Genomic DNA, 21,064 nt, shown 5'->3' on the forward strand with positions numbered 1-21,064 from the left:
ACTTTGCAGTAGGAAGGGATATTGATTCATCTAATTTAGAAAGTGTTCTGTATATTTTAGATAATAATTTGGGGGATTTAAGAGTAAGAAAATGTGCCGCACTTAGTGGTGTTTGTAATTCAACTTGACTGAGGTTAAATTTCTTTTTTACTATGGATTTAATTTGTTGATATTCTAAAAACCTTGTCTTGTTGATCCCATATTGTTCAACTAGTCTGTCAAATGGAATAAATTCTGTTCCCTCTAATATATGTTCTAAGTATTTAATTCCTTTACAACTCCATTCTGGGAAATTAATCATATTATTGTTTTGTAATATGTCAGGGTTATTCCAGATAGGTGTACGTTTGCATGGGATTAATGAAGACTCCGTTATTTTTAGAAACTCCCACCATGCTGTTAGAGAAAAGCTGATGTTGATACTTTTAAAGCATTCATGTCTTTTGATGTTTGAGCTAATAAATGGTAGGTCTGAAATCTCTAGATCCTTGCATAGTGCCTGTTCAACATCTAGCCAGGGCTCAACTAAGAAGGTATGTTTTAACCATTCTGAGATGAACTGAAGCCTGTTGGCTAAGAAGTATTGGTGAAAATTAGGCAGATCTAATCCTCCTCTATCCTTGGTTCTTTGTAGCGTTTTTAAGCTAATACGCGGGGGTTTATCTTTCCAAAGGAATTTGGAAATATATGAATCCAGAGATCTGAACCAATCTTGTGATGGTTTGTTAGGGATCATCAAAAATAAGTAATTTATTTTTGGCAAGATCATCATTTTTATAGTGGCGACCCTTCCCATGAGTGATATGGGTAAAGATTTCCATCTAGTCAGATCGCCTTCTACTTTCTTTAGAAGTGGGATGTGGTTTAGTTTAGTTAAGTCTGAAAGCTTAGGAGAGACATTAATACCTAAATATTTAATATTTCCGGATTGCAGTGGGGCAGAGGAAGAATTATGGAAGGAGCAGTTAATGGGGAGAACTGTAGATTTTGGCCAATTAATTGAATAATCTGAAACTCTTGAAAACCAGTTTATTAAAGTAATTACCTCAGAGAGGTTGGTTTGTGTGTTTTGCAGAAAAAGCAACACATCATCCGCATAGAGACTGATTTTATGTTCTATGTTCTTACATTTTATGCCCTTAATTGTTGTAGCCTGTCTAAATGCTGCTGCTAGAGGTTCGATAAAAATTGCAAAAAGTGAGGGGGAGAGTGGGCATCCCTGTCTGGTGCCCCTCAGGAGACAGAAGCTGGAGGATGTCTGGTCATTTGTTCTGATACGAGCCGTTGGGGAATTGTATAATATTCTTATCCAGTTTATGAAAGAGTTTCCAAAACCAAATTTGTGTAAAGTTGCGAATAAAAATTTCCAATTAACTCTGTCAAATGCTTTTTCTGCATCTAGAGATAATATTATGGTTTCGATGTTTTTATCGTATGAGTAGTCTATTAAATTAAGTAATCTACGAGTGTTTGTTGAGGAGTGCCGACCTTTTATGAAACCAGTTTGGTCAGGATGAATTAAGAGGGGGGTCATTTTCTCTAATCTCTTTGAGAGAGCTTTGCAGATTATTTTAAGGTCTACATTTAAAAGAGAAATTGGACGATAGCTTGAGGGAAATAAAGGGTCTTTGCCTGGTTTTAGCAGGAGACTAATGTTGGCAGAATTCATATTTGGTGGTAGTCTGCCCTTTTCCTCGATTTCCTGCAACATGCTGTGGAATACTGGTGCCAAAATTGTCCAGAATTCTTTGTAGAATTCTGCAGGGAAGCCGTCTGGACCTGGAGCCTTATTATTGGGCATACTTATCAGGGCTTCCTGGAGTTCACTTGGCGTCAGTGGCGAATCCAGTTCCATTGCTTGACTGTCTAGTAATTTTGGAAGAGTTACGTTGTCAAGAAACAGATCAATTTCATTTTTAGATGGGTTTATTTGTGGTGAGTATAAAGTTTCATAGAAATCCCTAAAAATGTTGTTTATTCTTCCAGGATCATATATTGTGTTCCCCGATAAATCTTTAGCAGCACATATAGTTATTTTTTCTTTATTTATTTTTAGCTGGTTAGCTAGAAATCGACCTGATTTGTTACTGTGTTCAAAATTCTGCAAGCGAAGTCTTTGTATAAGGAATTGTGTTTTTTTATTAATAATTTCATTTAATTCTAGTTTTGTTTTGCATATTTTGTTCAATGTTTCCTGATCTTGGTGGGACGCGTAGGCTTCTTCTAGTGATTTGATGTTTTTTTCTAATTCCTGAATATTTTTGTTTTCTTCTTTCTTTTTGTGTGATGAGAAAGAAATTATTTTACCTCTCATCACAGCTTTCCCTGCTTCCCATAGAACAGAAGCAGATATTCCGGGAGTGTCATTAAAGTCTAAATATGAAGTCCATTCCTTTTTAAAGTATTTAATAAAGTCTTCATCTTTAAGTAGTGATATATTAAATCTCCAGTTTTTACTTGGCGTAGTATTGTTCTTGTGCATTAGTGTTAAAGATACAGGAGCATGATTGCTGACAGCTATAGGATGAATCTCAGTGTCTGAAATGTCACACAGCAGTGAGCTGCTGACCAAAAAATAATCCAGACGAGAGTAAGAGTGATGAACATGCGAGAAAAAAGTATATTCCTTACTGGTGGGGTGAAGAGAGCGCTATGCATCGCAAAGACCAAAGTCGTTCATATACTGTTTGATTATATTTGTGGACTGCCAATTACGCTGAGTTCCTGTTGTGTTGAGCCTATCCATTTCTTCATTTAGTCCAAGGTTGAGGTCACCGCCAAGAATGAGTGTGCAATCAAGGTGTTCAGAGAGTGCACTAAAAAAACCGTGGAAGAATGAGGGTTCATCAACATTTGGACCATATATACTAACAATACATAGTTTTTTGTTCAATATTGATAGTTTAATAATTAGAAATCTACCCTCTGGATCTATAACTGTATCGAGTACTGTAAAATTAACATTTTTATGTATTAAAATTGCTACTCCCCGTTGTCTAGAATTATAACCGGCTGCAAACACGTTAGGAAACTCAGGTGTTTTAAGTTCATTTAAACCTGTGACAGGTTTGTGAGTTTCTTGTAATAAAACAACATCTGCCTGTAGTTTTTTAAGCTGGTTAAATATTTTTAACCTCTTTCCTCTGGTGCCAGCTCCATTTACATTCCATGTGACAAACCTCAGCATGCCCTTAATTGTGCGTGTATGTCTAATGATGTATGCTGGGTGTTTCGTTTAGACAGGTGGAGAGAATATGGAAACATCCCTTGTTTGTAAATAGAAAGAGAAAAAGAAGTGTGGTGAGAGACTCCATAAGTCTGACTATGTGTGTGAATATTCACTAATATGAACAAGCGTGGCTTGCTTATGTGTCCTGCAAGTCTGTGCGTGCTGTGAGGCTGTTGTGAATGTGCTGCCGTTGAGCTGATGTGTTTGCGTGATCGTGTTGTGAAAATATGGAGAAATAGAGGGTGTTGTTTGTAGGTGAGTGGGGAAGTAGGTGGCCACAGCAGTGAAAGACAAGAGAAAGAAAGAAACCACATGAACTGTGAGCGACAACAAAAAAAAAGAAACGAAACGGAAACATTCCAATTAAAGCAATGACGGAGGGTGACGGTGTTATATCTGCTATGACATCATATTGATATTACTAGCTTAAACTCATGTTAAAGGAGAGAGTGTGAATGAATAAGAAAAGAGTGTAGCGGGTTCTTATCTGGAGTGCAGTTAATATAACCACGGTGTGGTGCCGAGGTCGCGGTAAAGCTGTCCGTCCACGTAGAGCCGGTCCACGGCGATGACAGCACGGGAGCCTTTCTGGATGAAGCTACGTCGAACTGGGAACAGGACTGTGGAATATACTAGGCACAGGTACACGCACACACAGGTCTTTATCGCCAAGTTCCACATTTATTTACACTTTCACACACTGATACTATCGCACAGAATGACAGCTGTCCATCCCAGCTGATGTGTGTCTCTTTTTCCCCTCCCGCTCCTCTCCGTCTCACTATAACACAGGGGAGGGAAACCATCATCAGTCCATAAACAACATCAGCTGTGCTTACCGGCCTCGCAGCGCCGCCCTGATGAGCCTTCCGCTCCACTCCTCCCCTGCAGCTGCGCCCGGGGCCACGCCTCCGCCACAAGGACCTTGCGTCGTTCCAGGATCTCTTTGGGGAACTGGTCGTTCACGCTGAAGTCCGTTCCTTTCAGCTCTCTGCTGCGACTCTTCACCTGTTCCTTCTGTTTGAATTGACTGAATTTGGCCACAATAGGCCGTGGTCTCCCGGTCCGCGACCGCGCACCCCCCAAGCGATGTACTCTATCGAAGTTGATGTTCTTTACGGTGTCCTCCGGCAGCTTCAGGTGGATTTTAATGAAGTTTTTCACCGTTGCCTCTGCGTCCTCTCCGGCAGTTTCTGGAATACCAGAAGACACAAGATTATCTCTCATGCTACGGGCTTGTAGATCGATAACGGACTCTTTTATTTTTTTATTTTCAATGTTTAGCTGGGTCACGTTATCGGTGAGAGATTTAACCGACTCCCGTAGCGTGGCATTTTCAGCGGCAAGCGTTTCCACCTGCCGCTGGCTGAATTCCAGGGATTCTCTCAGAGATTTAAATTCCCGGTGTAAAATCTCCACCAGGGACAGCCTCGCATCGAAACTGGACAATCGCTTGTCGATTGACTCCAGGATTTCTGCGATGTCTTTGCCGGCAGGCGATGTTGTACCGGGGGAGTCTGCCTGGCGACTTCTCTTCGATGACGGCGTCTCGATTTTGGCCGGGGAAGATGCACTCTGGGCCTTATGCATTACTAAATCTTGAAAACAGCGGTCGATGTAATCTTGGAGAGCGTCTAAACTCTCCCCGTTGTCCTCCAGGGTGTTAGAGATGATAAAACAGATGTTGTTAGTTATATGACAATTGATTAGTATATTTGGTAATACTGAAGCTTGGAAAACCTTTGTTAAACTCTATGCTACCATTTGCTTTTTCTCCGCCAAAATCTCCGGCGTCTGACGTCACCTACAACATCACTTCCGTCACTTACCGTTCCCTTCCGTCACTTACCTTCCACCATGTAATCTTACAACATTGGTCTAAAGTCGGAATTTATGACATTTAACGGAGTTAGAAGTTAGCAGGAAGTTAGCTCGCTAGCTTCTATCTAAATACAATATAGCATGTCCTGACTGCGGGTTTTGGAAACAAATTAAAACGTACAGCTCTGTTATCACATCCAACATAAATGAAGACAGAAAACTAAACAGCAGTGACGTTTGTGCAGGGAGTGCAGAATTATTAGGCAAGTTGTATTTTTGAGGAATAATTTTATTATTGAACAACAACCATGTTCTCAATGAACCCAAAAATCTCATTAATATCAAAGCTGAATGTTTTTGGAAGTAGTTTTTAGTTTGTTTTTAGTTTTAGCTATTTTAGGGGGATATCTGTGTGTGCAGGTGACTATTACTGTGCATAATTATTAGGCAACTTAACAAAAAACAAATATATACCCATTTCAATTATTTATTTTTACCAGTGAAACCAATATAACAACTCCACATTCACAAATATACATTTCTGACATTCAAAAACAAAACAAATCAGCGACCAATATAGCCACCTTTCTTTCCAAGGACACTCAAAAGCCTGCCATCCATGGATTCTGTCAGTGTTTTGATCTGTTCACCATCAACATTGCATGCAGCAGCAACCACAGCCTCCCAGACACTGTTCAGAGAGGTGTACTGTTTTCCCTCCTTGTAAATCTCACATTTGATGATGGACCACAGGTTCTCAGTGGGCTTCAGATCAGGTGAACAAGGTGGCCATGTCATTAGTTTTTCTTCTTTTATACCCTTTCTTGCCAGCCACGCTGTGGAGTACTTGAACGCGTGTGATGGAGCATTGTCCTGCATGAAAATCATGTTTTTCTTGAAGGATGCAGACTTCTTCCTGTACCACTGCTTGAAGAAGGTGTCTTCCAGAAACTGGCAGTAGGACTGGGAGTTGAGCTTGACTCCATCCTCAACCCGAAAAGGCCCCAAAAGCCCATCTTTGATGATACCAGCCCAAACCAGTACTCCACCTCCACCTTGCTGGCGTCTGAGTCGGACTGGAGCTCTCTGCCCTTTACCAATCCAGCCACGGGCCCATCCATCTGGCCCATCAAGACTCACTCTCATTTCATCAGTCCATAAAACCTTAGAAAAACCAGTCTTGAGATATTTCTTGGCCCAGTCTTGACGTTTCAGCTTATGTGTCTTGTTCAGTGGTGGTCGTCTTTCAGCCTTTCTTACCTTGGCCATGTCTCTGAGTATTGCACACCTTGTGCTTTTGGGCACTCCAGTGATGTTGCAGCTCTGAAATATGGCCAAACTGGTGGCAAGTGGCATCTTGGCAGCTGCACGCTTGACTTTTCTCAGTTCATGGGCAGTTATTTTGCGCCTTGGTTTTTCCACACGCTTCTTGCGACCCTGTTGACTATTTTGAATGAAACGCTTGATTGTTCGATGATCACGCTTCAGAAGCTTTGCAATTTTGAGACTGCTGCATCCCTCTGCAAGATATCTCACTATTTTTGACTTTTCTGAGCCTGTCAAGTCCTTCTTTTGACCCATTTTGCCAAAGGAAAGGACGTTGCCTAATAATTATGCACACCTGATATAGGGTGTTGATGTCATTAGACCACACCCCTTCTCATTACAGAGATGCACATCACCTAATATGCTTAATTGGTAGTAGGTTTTCGAGCCTATACAGCTTGGAGTAAGGCAACATGCATGAAGAGGATGATGTGGACAAAATACTCATTTGCCTAATAATTCTGCACTCCCTGTATGGTTACTGAAGTTTGGCTAGCTGGTATATAGCTGGTATGTGCTACGTGACCACTAGCGACACAGCTATGTTAGCATAATATAAACAAGCTAACTTTTTTTCCACTCGATAAAAGTTAACGTGAGTGTTATCGGTGGTCAGGAACAAATGTAATCGCATGGCAGGATGCTGTAAAAGGACCAAACTTCAGCCGGGAGAACAACTGAGATAATCCATCCACAATACAAAGTTAGTCATTCATATACTGCTGCATGGGCTGGGCTGTAGTTACATCCTAAGGTTTTAAAAAACAGAGCTTAAATAAATGATTAGCGGTAATAAAAGCTGAGGGAGGTCAACAGTGATCACTGACTATTTTATGAGCTTTTTGAGATTAAATAGAAGAAAATACATAGCATTAAACATGTTAACAACACAAAAGCCATATTAAACCCAGACTACTTTAGGCCCGGAAGTAGGATTCGTCACGTCATCGCTTAACGACCGGATTGGCTTCTCTCTAAACCCACAACACCTGGGTAAGGGGTGGGGTTTATTGTGTAGCGGGCAGCGCTCTGCTGGATCATCTCTAGTGGATGACTCGCTTCTACATTGGGTGCCAAACGATGCAGTCCTTGTACCGTTGGAAGGGGGTAGAGGATCCGGAGAGACCCTCATTTTAAAAACTGCCACAGCTTTGTGACCTTCGGCTTTAGACTGATAACTCACTGCTGAATGCTGTCTGTGTAAGGCCAGGGTCGTTGCGCATCCGTGCTTCCTGACACACAAAGAAGCCGAATGGGGGATAGGGAGCCCTGCGATCTTCTTTGTACTTAAAGCCTAGAGAGAGCCATTTTTCCTGGAGATAAAATGGCAGCTTCTGCACCACAGGGGTAACACCATGAGGAGTATCCAGATAACTAAGCCCAAGCAGGTCACCATCTTCTTTGGCAGCCTGTATTTCCGACAGCAAGTCTCCTAGCTCTCTTAGCTTACGACCGTCTCTGTTTGGAATCTTGGGAAAGTTGTCTAATCTTTTCAAAAAGACACCCTTGATGACCTCTGGTGCACCATAGCATTCATTAAGCCTATCCCACATAGCTCTGAGTCCGTTTGCTGGTTGTTTCGCAGACACGGATCGTATTCGTCTGGCATGTTCAGCTGAGTCCTTACCTAGCCATTTCACAAGAAGGTTAAGCTGTTCGCTTGGTGAGAGGTTGAGGCCTCTGATGGTATTTATAAACGATGCTTTCCAGGCTCTGTAGCATTCGGGACGGTTGTTGAAGTGAAGGAGCCCTGTAGACACCAGTTCGCGTCGAGCCATAAATCTAACAAGGTCTGACATGTTCTGCTCCATTTCTAGCGGAGTGTACAGTGGACCCCTTTCCTGGCATGTGGTCTCATGTGGGTGACTGAAGTTGTCTGGGGTTGTAATATAGGCGGTGCCAGTGTAGCCACTGTCTAGAGGCTGTTGAGCATAACTGACCGTTGGTTCTTGTTTAGGGGTGTAAGTGTCACTTTGCTCTGCTTTGCTTGGGAAATGTTCCTTTAGAATTGCTACTATGTGTGTGGTTCGTGCTTGGATGTGTGGTACTGCAAATGGCTTGGGGCTTGCTCAAGTATGTGCATCAGATCCTGGCGTAAGAGTCTATGATCAGCGAATGCTGAGGGAGCTTCATCTCTGTGTTACCATTGGAGGTTTCTAGAATGGGCATGGTTTGGCTGCCATGTGTGGCACCCTTCACATATTCCCTTGTGCGTGTTACTGGGTCATCAGCAGGAACATCTATTTCACTAAGAGTCTCGTTATTATCTTGAATCACTGCAGCCTCCAAAGCTGCAGCCCTTTTTTCCATGCGTACTTTATTCAACGACGCTTCAAGACGCATTTTTCGAAGCTGCATAGAGGCTTCTAGTTCTGCTTGCTGCAACTTCAGATCATTCTTTTTATCCATGAATGCTGCTTCAGCCTTAGCTGCCTCAGCTTCTGCACGTGCTTGTGCGGCACCTGCCTTACTTGCAGCTGAACTCCTAGAATGCCTGGAGGAGCCAGATATATTAGATCTGATTTTCATGAATGTACTGGTTCTCTGTGACATGTTGCTGTCGAGTGGATTTTGCCAACATCTGCAGCTGAATCTTAGAGCTGAGCTGTTTCTGGAGGATAGCTCTATATGCCGTGCAGTTCCTCATGAGACTGGTCTTTGAGAGGCTGTCGTTTTACTGTAATGTCCTCTGCCTCTAACGCATTGCTAGTCGACATTCAGACTAAACTCCTCTTCAAAATGACCACGCAGACAAGAGGGCTTGACTTCACTCCCTTTACTTAGGCCAGTTGAAGTAGGGTAAAACTGAGAAAACAACATGAAATGCTCTTAGAAATCAAAGACAAGGACAAATACACAATAACAGTACAAATGACTTGTTTAGCCAAAAGCGTTAGCGAATCCTCTCTTTACAAACATTTCAGCACTGTCCCAAAACGTTGGCTGCATCCTCCGGAGGCTGCATTTGAAGGCCGATTACGTCACAGCCAGGTGACGAAGGCTGTCCCAATTCATTGACTCCTTCAAATGCGGCCGACAAATCCATCCTTCATTTCCCCAAATTTGAAGGATGGGTCGGGTGTGTCCTTCATGGCCCACCATATCTCAGAATTCATAGCTTGGCCCAGCCAAATTTCAGCTGCCAACAATGGCGGCCGCTACTAAGTTTTAAAATTACTCTTATTAATCTTTCTGGGTCACAAAATAAACTTTTAACATATTTTAAGGCGAGAAAGTAGCTGTGTAAATTACAAATATCTGCTTGGTTTATCAAGACATTGCATATTTGCAAAAGTGTGACGACGTTTTCGGAGACGTGGGCGAAAGTGTGTGTGTGTGTTTGTTTGTGTGTGTGTGTGTGTGTGGTTTCTGTAGACAAAACATAATGATACAAACCAATTATAACTCAAATTGCACATTAAACATAAAGATACAACTGAGGTGTACTCAAATGCAGTATACAAGTAAATAAGCTGACATATTTCTTCAGACTGGTTACATAAACTTAGTCAGACATTATGCATTAAGACACCACATACAACTATGCACTGAAGGCAACTTTACACTGTTTATCAACTGGTACACAGAGCAGAGAACCAACAACACTTTTACTTGGTATCGGATCGGAAAGGAAATCAGTGGTATGGCACATCACTACTCTGAACTGAAGCTGCGGAAATACGCCTATGGTGCATTCAGGGGGTATGGGAAATCCCATACACAAACCTAACCCTTTTTTACAGGGACAGCAAGAGAGAAGAGGGCGAGCAATAACAGGAGAGCAGGAGGAGAAAGAGATGCAAATGACATTATGGCAGCTTTTGTCTCGGACTCCCGGACCATCAGCACCGGCTCCCCTCAGGGCTGTGTTCTTTCTCCTCTGCTCTTCTCCCTGTACACCAACTGCTGCACCTCCACCCACCAGTCTGTCAAGCTAATCAAGTTTGCAGATGACACCACCGTTATTGGGCTCATCTCGGACGGGGATGAGTCTGCCTACAGGAGGGAGGTTGAACGTCTGGTGTCCTGGTGCAGCCACAACAACCTGGTGCTGAATGCCCAGAAGACAGTGGAGATTATTGTGGACTTCAGGAAGCACACAGCCCCACTCCCCCCCATCATCCTGACTGACACCCCCATCACCTCTGTGGACTCATTCCGCTTCCTGGGTACCACCATCACCCAGGACCTGAAGTGGGAGCCCACCATCACCGCCGTCATCAAGAAAGCCCAGCAGAGGATGTACTTCCTGAGGCAGCTGAAGAAATTCAACCTGCCAACACGGACGATGATGCAGTTCTACACTGCAATCATCGAGTCCATCCTCACCTCCTCCATCACCGTGTGGTACGCTGGAGCCACTATCAAGGACAAACTGAGACTGCAGCGTGTTGTGCGCTCTGCTGAGAAGGTGATTGGCTGCAGACTCCCATCTCTGCAGGACCTGTACACCTCCAGGACATTGCGGCGTGCAGCTCGGATCTCAGCTGACCCTTCTCACCCTGGACACAGTCTGTTTGACCTGCTCCCCTCAGGCAGGAGGCTCCGGTCCATTCGCACCAGAACCTCTCGCCATAAGAACAGTTTCTTCCCCTCTGCTGTTGGACACATGAACAATAACCATATGACTGTTCCCGCCACTAACACATGACCCTACGCTGTGTTCACTGCATCATTCCATGTTTGGCACTGATCACCACCTGCACTCATGTATATATCTTTCTACGTAGCACTCTTAATTCTTATTCTCATGTATATATCTCATGTATATCTCATGTATATATCTTTCTACGTAGCACTTTTAATTCTTATTCTTACTTTTATTTTTTCATGTCTATTTAAGCCCAACTTATGACACTATGTTTGCACTGAAGCACCGCAGCAATTTCCTGATGTTGTAAACCTGCTCAACATTTGGCAATAAACCCCTTTCTGATTCTGATTTTATGTATGGTGCACATAATCTATGAGATTATATGACATCATGCATATCCTGGCCATTACAGTCAAGTAATTCAACAATTTTACATTTTAAAGCAAAAGTACCATTACACTGTCCGTCCGCAACAAAGTTAAAGTAGTTGCTGTGACAAAAAAAAACTTGTGTGTAAGCATGTCAGCGTGTGGTGATGTCACGATCCAAAAAGTATAAATGGTACCAGCCTTCAATATTTGCGAGTTTGTTTTTTAAAAGAGTCAAAATAAATACATTGAACAAATAAAGCCATATCATCATAAATGACTGGAGCTGCAAGGCAGACAACTGAAGCGTAATAGGTTTATTTATAATGAAACAAATATATAAAATGAACTGGTGAATTAGTGGAGAGCACCACCCTAAGGTGATGGTCTGGGAGAGAGTGCTCAATGACTGTCAGGGAGAAATTGGGAGTCTGTAGTGATCAGGTAAGTATTTTGGTGTGAGGCTCTGACAACCTAGGTTAGCAAGTAGGAGTGTGAGAGGATATTAACCAGACAAGACGTTTAAAACTAGAATTCAACAAATTGGAGGATAACCACCATCAGGCAGAAAAACATTGCCACAGCCAGTCTTTAAATACAATCTACATGTTAACAATGAGTGTGCAGCAGTCAGGGAAAGCTCAGCTTGGTAAGAAAGGGAGATTTTACACATTTCACCAAAAAGTCCAAGAATAAAAAATCACCCAGCCTGCCCCGGATTAATGATGGTGATGATAATAGTGATGATGGTAACAGTACATATTTGCACATTTCTTGCAGTTCATCAGCTGATATCCATGATCGAATAGTTAAAAGAAACATTCAAGTCAAGGATGGAGTAAGAAAAGAATTCAACAAGAGAAGCAAGATTAAGGTGAGGTTTATAGGCTGACAGAAAATAATACAGACTCTCCATAGTTGTAAGGATGCTTTAAAATTAAACAATTTTTCCTCAGACACACTTCACTGATGACAGTTTCAAAGTGTTCACAGTGAGCTCCAAAGAGTTCCTAAAAGGGAAGCATCTAAGTTCAGAAGAGACTGGTAGGTGAAGTCTTGATGCACATGTTGTTTTAGTTTGCTCTGACTGAAAGAGAATTATTTAATTTGAATTAAAGTGTGTAATGTCAAAGTGTGGCACTGAAATTTCTTCTCAACAGAAATAACCAAACTTAAAGGATTTTTGCAAGATCTCAATGACTGTTACTCAGAGACAGTAAACTACGTGAGTGGAGCTTATGGGATTCTATCTTTGATTGAAGGTGCCAGGTGCAGAAAAGAGGTGAGGTCAAGTTATCTATGTGGAACAATATTTTACTGAAATTTAAAACTTCAAATGTTTCCATAAATCTGACACCTAACAAAATTTTAGTTATCAAGATTTCTTGACAGGCACTGAGTGACAACATTTCAAAATGATTAATTAAAAAAAGAGTTGTATTTATGTTATTACTGCTTTAATAGAAAATAAATATACTGTTTTAATTTCAGGGTGTTGGAAAAGCAGATGATGTATGTAAAGTTCTCGAGAAAAACATGACAGAACAACTTGATCAAGTCAAAAGAGCAGTTGATGAAGCGATCAAGGATTTTGAACAATGTCTTACAGAAGGGGTTAAAAATTCCAAAACCTCTGAAGAAAAACTGAAATCCTTTTTGGACCGTGATGTATGTATCTGAATTTTAATTATTATAATTCACATCATAGCAACAGATTTTGCACTTTATATGAGCATGTGTTTAGAATTGTTTTCCTGATCTGTTACAGAAACAGCCTAGTTTTTTTAAGACACTACAGGCTGTGGTTAGAAAAGACGGCATCCACAAAACAAAAAAAGGGGAACACATAAATCTCAACACCGTATTAGCTTCATGCTTGACTGACAGCATTGATGAAAAATTCAGAAAGACCTTCCCGTGAGAATAAACAAATTACTATCATATTACACTATACTTAAAATGATTAAAACAAACTTGTCAATACTGCCATCGTGAAACATTTTTTTCAGAAATGATGTTAAAGGCGGATCTTTCAGTGGAGTCATCAGTAGATTTTCACTTGACACAAATTCGCTGATTCAAAAATACCAAGATGTCAAACTGCAGCTGATATTTCTCCAGACAGAGGTACGACATGAAACTATCCAGTTTGTCAGTCCATTATAGCAGAATTTACCTATTCACTCTACAAATACTAATTCTGTTTATTAACTGATCCATGTTTCATGTTTTTAAGGAGGATAAAATTAAGACAAAACTCAACAAAATAATCCTAAAGGGGAAGAAAATCATCTACAACAGTCTAACAGAGGCAATTGAGAAAAACATGAAAAAGTGCTATGAAGGTAAGAAGATTGTCAGCTTGTCACTATAATAAATCACAATTGTACATAAAAAATGTTTTGACAAAGTTTATTCTTTTCTTGTAGATGCACGAAAAATTTCAGGGAATGGTGCGCTGAAAAAAATGAGGAAGACTATTGAGACACATGTATCCTTAAATAGGAACATGTATGAGGACGCAAAAAAGACCATGTTGGAGAAGATGAATGAACTGATGGTTTGTCACATTACAAATTAATTTGAGACCATGTTGTGTTTTTTCTATATTTGAGTGCTTTTGCTCAGTCTGAACATTCTCTAAAGATTAGCGAATGGCTGTTAATATTTGTATTTTTCAGCATTACAAAGATTTAGTCTGCAATGATGAGTTGAACTGAAGAGCTTAAAATATGAACTGGCCACAAGAACAAACATCTACCCATTAATTCAGATGTTTCAGTTGTTTTAAACCTCAATATTTGACTCTGTGAAAAGTAATAAAAGCTCTGATGTTTAATTAGATGATCATCTGTAAGGAACTAAAGGAAACCATGGACCACTCCATTAAACTCTCACTCAAGGCATCAGCTAAGCCCATGTTTTTATATATTTGTTTGCTTTTCAGATGTTTCAGAGCATCTTGAAACTGTGCAGCAACATTACAATGAAGGTAAGGGCAGTCAAGAGGGAGACATAACATCATAGTAGCCAGGTAAATATTTAAATGTTATTTCATGTTACTTTAAAAGTTCCTATGAATTCTCAAAGAAAGAGGGTGAAATTTGATGACAATCCTAAGCACCTAAATATACAGTAACTTTTAATTGTTTAATATATAAAATATAATATATAAAATATGTTTAATTGTGTTTAGTGTCAATTATAAGTTTTTCATAATTTAGAGATTAGAAGTAGCCATTTTAAATTACATATGGCCATTTAAGCTGTCCTTTTGTATTTTCATCATCTCAGCTAAAAAATCCAACTGGTTCATTGTGGCCGGTAATGTTATGCAGTGTTAAAGTATGACACCACAACGTTACATCTTCTTCAAAAAAAGTTTAGAAGCAGCTGCTAAACAACTGCTAACAGTGGTGACACCAGAAGCACTACCAACATAAAAGTTCAGGTTTTGCTCAAAAACTTCCCTGAATATTGTCCACAGTCTTTGGACAGAAGTAACTTATTGACTCCTATCGGACTGACAGCTGAGGTAAACATGCTGAATTTGTTATTGCTGTGCACAGATGAAGTATTTGAATAATATCACCACTTATAATTTGTGTTATTTTACCCTTTTTGTATCCGAGTCACCTCAAACATGTTCAAATAAAGTGTTTCCAAAAATGATTTTCTACACAAACAGTAACAGAAACAACAGATATTAAGATTTTCTATTCTAGGCTGAGGAGCTTTCAAGACATCTTAAAGCACATCTTAAGTACTGACACTTGTTCTGTTTGCCTGAGCAACTGAGTGTTAAAAATCTTTGTGCTTATTATTACTGGATGTTTCAGATTTGCTCCACACAGTAACAGCAGAAACCTGATGACCCACTCAACATCTCTGAGGGAACACTGACCAAAAGCATGAGGTCTCTGGATATCGCCACAGATATTTCTGTAATGTTGTGTTTGACTTTTAATGAATTTGATGAAATTTGATTTTTCAGTCCTCACTGCAAGAAGGTCCTGGGTTTGAATCCAGTTTGTGGCTTTTCTGTGTGGACTTTGCATGTTCTTCCTGTGTCTGTGTGGGTGCTCTCTGTGTACTCTAACTTCTTCACACAGGCTAAAACATGCGTGGGGGTTAGGTTAATTGGTGATCTTGGATATAGATGTGCATGTGAGCAAGAATGATAGTTAGCTGTGTGACACAGTTATTATAGTTTTGTATTTTGTCATTAATTTTTATTTTATTTCATTTTGACTTTTTGTTTTTATTTCATGTTTCAGTAAGTTTCAAGACTGTTCTTATTTTCAATTTATTATTGTTTGAAAATGTTTAGTTTTAGTTCAGTTTTGTCAGAGGCAAAATTACGAAAACCAGTAGAAACAATAGGAATGTTTCACTTTTTGAAAACAGTTGACCCACTTGTCTTGTACATGTCCAGTGTCTCAAACACGTCCATCAATAACATGTCAGGCACATTGTAATAACATTTTTACCAAACTAACAAATACTGAAACTAAGGCTATTTCCTCTATAAACTGATTTGTATTTCAAATGAGGTCATTTAATCATTTCTGTTGATTATTGTTTTTATTTTGTTTAACTAAAATATTCATATCTAGTCTTAGTTTTTACTTTAGTTTTATTTGAGTGGAATAACCTTAGCAAGCTCTTCAGGGTGTACTCTGCCTTTTGCATGACAACTGGGAAAGAGTTCCAGCAACCCCGAATTGGATAAGCAAAAGGATGAAAATTTTTAAGCATGAATTCCTCTCAGGGGTATTAAGGTTTTTAAGATTTTAGTTGTTAGGGTCTAAACCAAAAGGGCAGCACTCTGTCCAAAAATGTTTTGATGTCTATTTTCTCCATTTTGTTGTATTTGGTCATTATTTGTAGACCCTAGTTATACAGAAAATTATACAGCGGTAGAACTACAATGTTACAGATTTTAATTTTAGTGCTTTACAGGAATACTGTGATATTCAGACTCTTTCCAGTTTTAAGGATTCAATTTAAGTAAATTTAAAGATTTATTTTCTTGATGTATTTGTCAGTTTTATTCTTAAACTTCTATAGAACATGACTTATGTATACCACTTTACTTATATTTCTAACATAAATATGAATTTACTCTAATACAATGGTTTCTTTGGTTGTCACATGAGTAATAAAGCAGCAGCAAAAAAATAAGTCTCTGCTTCTGCTTTAGCTATTATATCATATTGTTTTCTGTTGTTTCTATTCTGTATTGATTCCATAGCTGTAAGATGTAAACATGATTTTTCAAATCCTGATCTTATTTTTGCCTAAAAATAAGCTCCCTGCCAAAAAGTATTTTGCAGCACCACAGTAGTTTGTAACATACAACAAAATTATATTTGAAGACTGAACCACAAGCCATTAAGTCAAATGATTGTGGATACTGCTTCCTCTGAAGGTGTTCTTGTCTGGGTGGCCTTACAGGTCATCTACAATCCTCCAGTCACATGTCTTATCAGCAGCTCTCTTCTATAATCTGTGTACCTGGTAACTAACTGGGTTAAAGTTTAGTGGTCTGGAAAATAGGGCCCAAGGATCTGTTAACTTTTATAGGCAAAGTAACCTTTTATAACCTTTTGTGTGATATTACAGTTTTTTCTGATGACTTAAGCTCTTTTTTTAAAACTATTGGCTATTTTTGCTAAACTCTACATGCAAATAAGAAAACCCTTCACCAAATCAGCAAAACATTGTAGTTTACTTGTAAAAGCTAATAAACCTTGCTTAACTCTGCAAACCTTTGTAAAAATGGTATTTTCGTATCAAACAGTTAACACAAGCCATCACATTAATAAGCACACAATGCACCAACTACACACTGATGGTATGAATAAAAAAAATCTGACTTTTGCTTTCTCTGTGCACAAGGTAGGCTATGTCAGTTTGTGGTCATACTTTTGTCATAGGTCCGTAAACATAGTGGGATCCGAACTTCAAGTACTGGGGCCTGTTCTTCGTACCTCGCTAAGTAAGTTAGCTGGATTAGATTGTTGACGATTTCGCGTGATCCTGGATCGTTCGGTTCCCCGAAGCTCATCCGGGACTTGCTGTCATAGCAACAGAGCCGTAAGCGTAAACCTGCTCGGGAGCAGGTTTACTTTATGTAAACAGGATTAGATCGCGGCCACGCAGGTATGCCCGCTTCATTTATACGAAAGCAACAGCGATATTCCACCACTGTTTCACCATAAATAAATAACATCAATGTAACTAAAGATAATGCAGCACCTGATCCTTTTATTGATGTCACACAGATACATACAGGTCATTTCCTAAAAAAGGGAAATGTACTATTAACATTCTATTACATGTATGTGATTATTACAGATGTAATTCATATTTCAGAGTAGTAATTGTAAATTACTTCGTGTAATCAAGATGAGAGACCACGGCTATAAAAGCCAAGGTGGATTTGGGAAGCCTGTCGCAGCCATGTCCTGTCCGTTTACGCGAGCCACCCATTGCGGAAGGTGCAAGATTGATAAGGAGAGTCCTCAGAATTCAGCGTATATTGCGGGATAGACAGGATCCTTTAGCTCAGCGCGACAGTGTGCTCATTGAGAGATATCGATTTCCCCGTGAGGGTATTATTTACTTAACCAACTTGTTGACGAGGGGGTGCAGGACCACCACCTGTCTTTTTTTGCTCTGCCCTTTTCTTGGTTGCTGTTATGAACAAACAAACAGATTATTTCAGGGTCTCTTTCCAAGAGACGAAAAGCAATATAAGTGATAGATATTACCATTCTATAGAATATTCTTATATTTCACTTTTACTTGTTCCCATGTTCTAGTGGGTCCTGTTGTGGCTCTAATGTGAAAGAGGATATAATATAACAATATAATATAATGTAATATAATATTGGATAATATAGTGTAATATAATAAATCTACCCTACCGCCTACTGGTGTTGGCCAGAGGGGCCGATGGCGCGATATGGCAGCCTCGCTTCTGTCAGTCTGCCCCAGGGCAGCTGTGGCTACAACCGTAGCTGCCTCCACCAGTGTGTGAATGTGAGAGTGACTGAATAGTGGCATTGTAAAGCGCTTTGGGTGCCTTGAAAAGCGCTATGTAAATCCAATATATTATTATTATTATTATTAAATTACTTACGAGTTTAATTTGTCAGCAACTTTCTGCCAGCCCTCTCTCCTTGCTTTTGCAGCCTTTGCAGTGTTCCCTTGCGTTCTGATTTAACTCTGAAACTCCTGAAATCCCTCACTCAGGAGTTCTTGCTCTGCTGCCGAAAAATACCGAGCCGAGCGCACTCCTTCGACATTTTCGCCGACCAATCAGAGGGTTGCCGATCACTGTTTCTGCTATCGATGCGTATCCCCTTTTACGGCACCCAGTGATCGCACATTACTTCATCCAGCTGTACTAATCGTCAACAGCAGGTGTGTTCGGGGAACCGGATTAGCGCGCTCACGGTTAGCGCGATGGTTTGGTCTTGGATGTTTCATTTGATCTTGGATGTAGTAAGCGACGTACGAAGCACAGGGCCCTGGTGTTTATTCACACACATCAAAACAAAAACAAGTGTTTATTTCCAAGTCAAAACAAAATAGTAATTTCAATGAGGAAAAAAAAGAAATCAGTCTACATCGTGTCGTCTCTCTGGGTCCGGCCACAGAATTTCGTCTACATCACATGCAATGTCCTCTAGTCCAAAGCACCGGGGAAAATATCTTCTGGAATTTTACATCTATGGTAATGTTGTGTTCCTCATTAGCATATGGCAGTGCTACAAATCTTAGTGCAAAGTGACTGTACTAATTGATTCTCATTTCAAAATGTCCTTATGATGCTTGCTACAGTGTAGCGGCTCAAGTTAGGCTGAACCCGTTGGCCAGCTTCCCTCAGGGTCATTCCATGGTTGATTACACGGTCCACTATTGTGGCTCTGATGTCATCAGCAATTCTATTTCTTACTCTTCTTACCCTTCCCCCTCCCCCTTCCTCATCCTCCTCTTCCCCCTCCTCATCCTCCGCTTGCTTCTCCTTGTCATCCTCTTTGTCCTACTTCTTCACCTCCACGTCCTCTTCCTTGGCCTCCTCTAATTCTCACTCTACTCACTCTTCCTGCTCCCTCCATTGTACTCCACAGCTTACCTGTACCTTATTTATAGTGCTTAGGCTGATTGCAAAGTGAACTAATTATCTAAAACAGTTGTCACATGTGACAGTGTGCCAGACAGCTGGCAAAGTAGTGTAAACTAGAAAAATTTGCATTTCCTGCGAAAATGCAGTGTGGATGCTTTAAAGCTGAAGCTGTATGCAAAAACTAGCTGAAAAAGCTGAAAAGTTGCAGAAATTGTAAAAACTTTGCAGAAGCAAAGGAACTTTGCTAAAATGGAATAACTTAGCAGAACTGCAATATCTTAGAGGAAACATAATACTTGGCAGAAATACAATAGCATAGCAGAACTTAGCAGAAATATTGTAACTTACCAGAAACATGATAACTTCTCAAAAATACAAGAATTTAGGAGAAATAGTATAAGATAACAGAAAGAATATATTTAGCCAAAAATACTTAAGCATTACAGAAACACTATGATTTAGAAAAATAGTACAACAGAGCAGAAATACTGTGATTTACCAGAGACACTGTGATGAACTATGAATATTGTCATTTTAAATTAATACTATGTTTTAGCAGAAATACTATCATTTGACAGAAATACTATCATTTGGCAGAAATACTATGTTTCAGCACAAATACTCTGGTTTAGCACAAATATTATAACATAGCAGAAATACAATTATATAGCATTAACATTAGCATTAGCATATTAACATAACACAAATGTTATGATTTGGCACAAAAATCATGATTTGTCAGAAATACTTTAGCAGAAATACTATGATTGAGCAGAAGTACTAAGATGTAGTAAAAGTACTTTGATTTAACAGAAATACAATTATGGAGGAGTAATACTTTAAAATGGGAGAAATATTGATACACACAAACATACACAGAGCCTAAAGGGAAGAGTATTTGTGCCATGGAGTGTTAACAAGAATGTGAGGTCCATATTAGAAAAGCTGGTAAAATCATAAAAGTTTGCAGAATTGTAATAAATGATGAATATGAATTACTGGTCTGTGATAGTGTATTAATTTATAGGGAAAAAAACATGTTGACAAGGTGGAATCGAACCCACGACCGTTGGTTTGCAGACCCGTGTCATTACCAACTGCGCCACTGGGAAATAGAGCGGGCGGCTTGAAAAACAGGGTGATGAGCAGTCAGAATTAGATCACGGTGAGAGGCGAAAAACGCCGTTTTTTGGAGTTACAAAACTTTGTGTAACTCAAAAACTAGGTGGACTAGAAGCATAATTCTTGTATTGGGTGAATCAGCGGACTTTGGTGTACTTTGACCGCGATTTTCATTGCTCTCTGTACATCCGTTGCTGAGATATGACGAGAGAAGGAACGGCAGACCTCAGATATGATTGGCTGGCTGGGAAGCCGTGCAGGCCCTGATATGTGCATTTGAATGTCTGAGTCCTCACAGAGGATTGGCTGCCTGGCAGAAATATATAGAAATAGTATGATTAAGCATAAATACTACATTTAGCAGAAATACTATATTAAGCACAAATCCTATAAAAAGCAGAAATACTGTATTAAGCACAAATCCTATAAAAAGCAGAAATACTGTATTAAGCACAAATCCTATAAAA

At 39.8% G+C, this 21,064-nt stretch overlaps 1 protein-coding gene across 2 annotated transcripts in view; it reads left to right on the forward strand.

Annotated features, from left to right (window-relative positions):
* The window catches only part of LOC308411162 (nuclear GTPase SLIP-GC-like), a 32,613-nt gene extending 16,174 nt beyond the window's left edge, over positions 1-16,439 (forward strand). Inside the window, exons 14-23 of one of the 2 annotated variants that reach the window (XR_013974345.1) lie at positions 12,119-12,212; positions 12,295-12,382; positions 12,499-12,620; positions 12,830-13,006; positions 13,107-13,255; positions 13,348-13,465; positions 13,575-13,683; positions 13,768-13,898; positions 14,182-14,372; positions 15,178-16,439. Coding sequence is in view for 1 of the 2 variants with exons in the window: in XM_080904935.1 (XP_080761061.1) it covers positions 12,119-12,212; positions 12,295-12,382; positions 12,499-12,620; positions 12,830-13,006; positions 13,107-13,255; positions 13,348-13,465; positions 13,575-13,683; positions 13,768-13,898; positions 14,182-14,304 (1,111 nt within the window). In the remaining variant the exon portion in view is untranslated. The remainder of the gene's footprint in view (positions 1-12,118; positions 12,213-12,294; positions 12,383-12,498; positions 12,621-12,829; positions 13,007-13,106; positions 13,256-13,347; positions 13,466-13,574; positions 13,684-13,767; positions 13,899-14,181; positions 14,373-15,177) is intronic. The other variant, XM_080904935.1, reaches the window with a different exon arrangement.
* Positions 16,440-21,064: the final 4,625 nt, after the last annotated feature.

The sequence above is a fragment of the Rhamphochromis sp. 'chilingali' genome (assembly GCF_963969265.1).
Source record: "Rhamphochromis sp. 'chilingali' genome assembly, chromosome: 15".
Lineage (NCBI taxonomy): Eukaryota > Metazoa > Chordata > Actinopteri > Cichliformes > Cichlidae > Rhamphochromis > Rhamphochromis sp. 'chilingali'.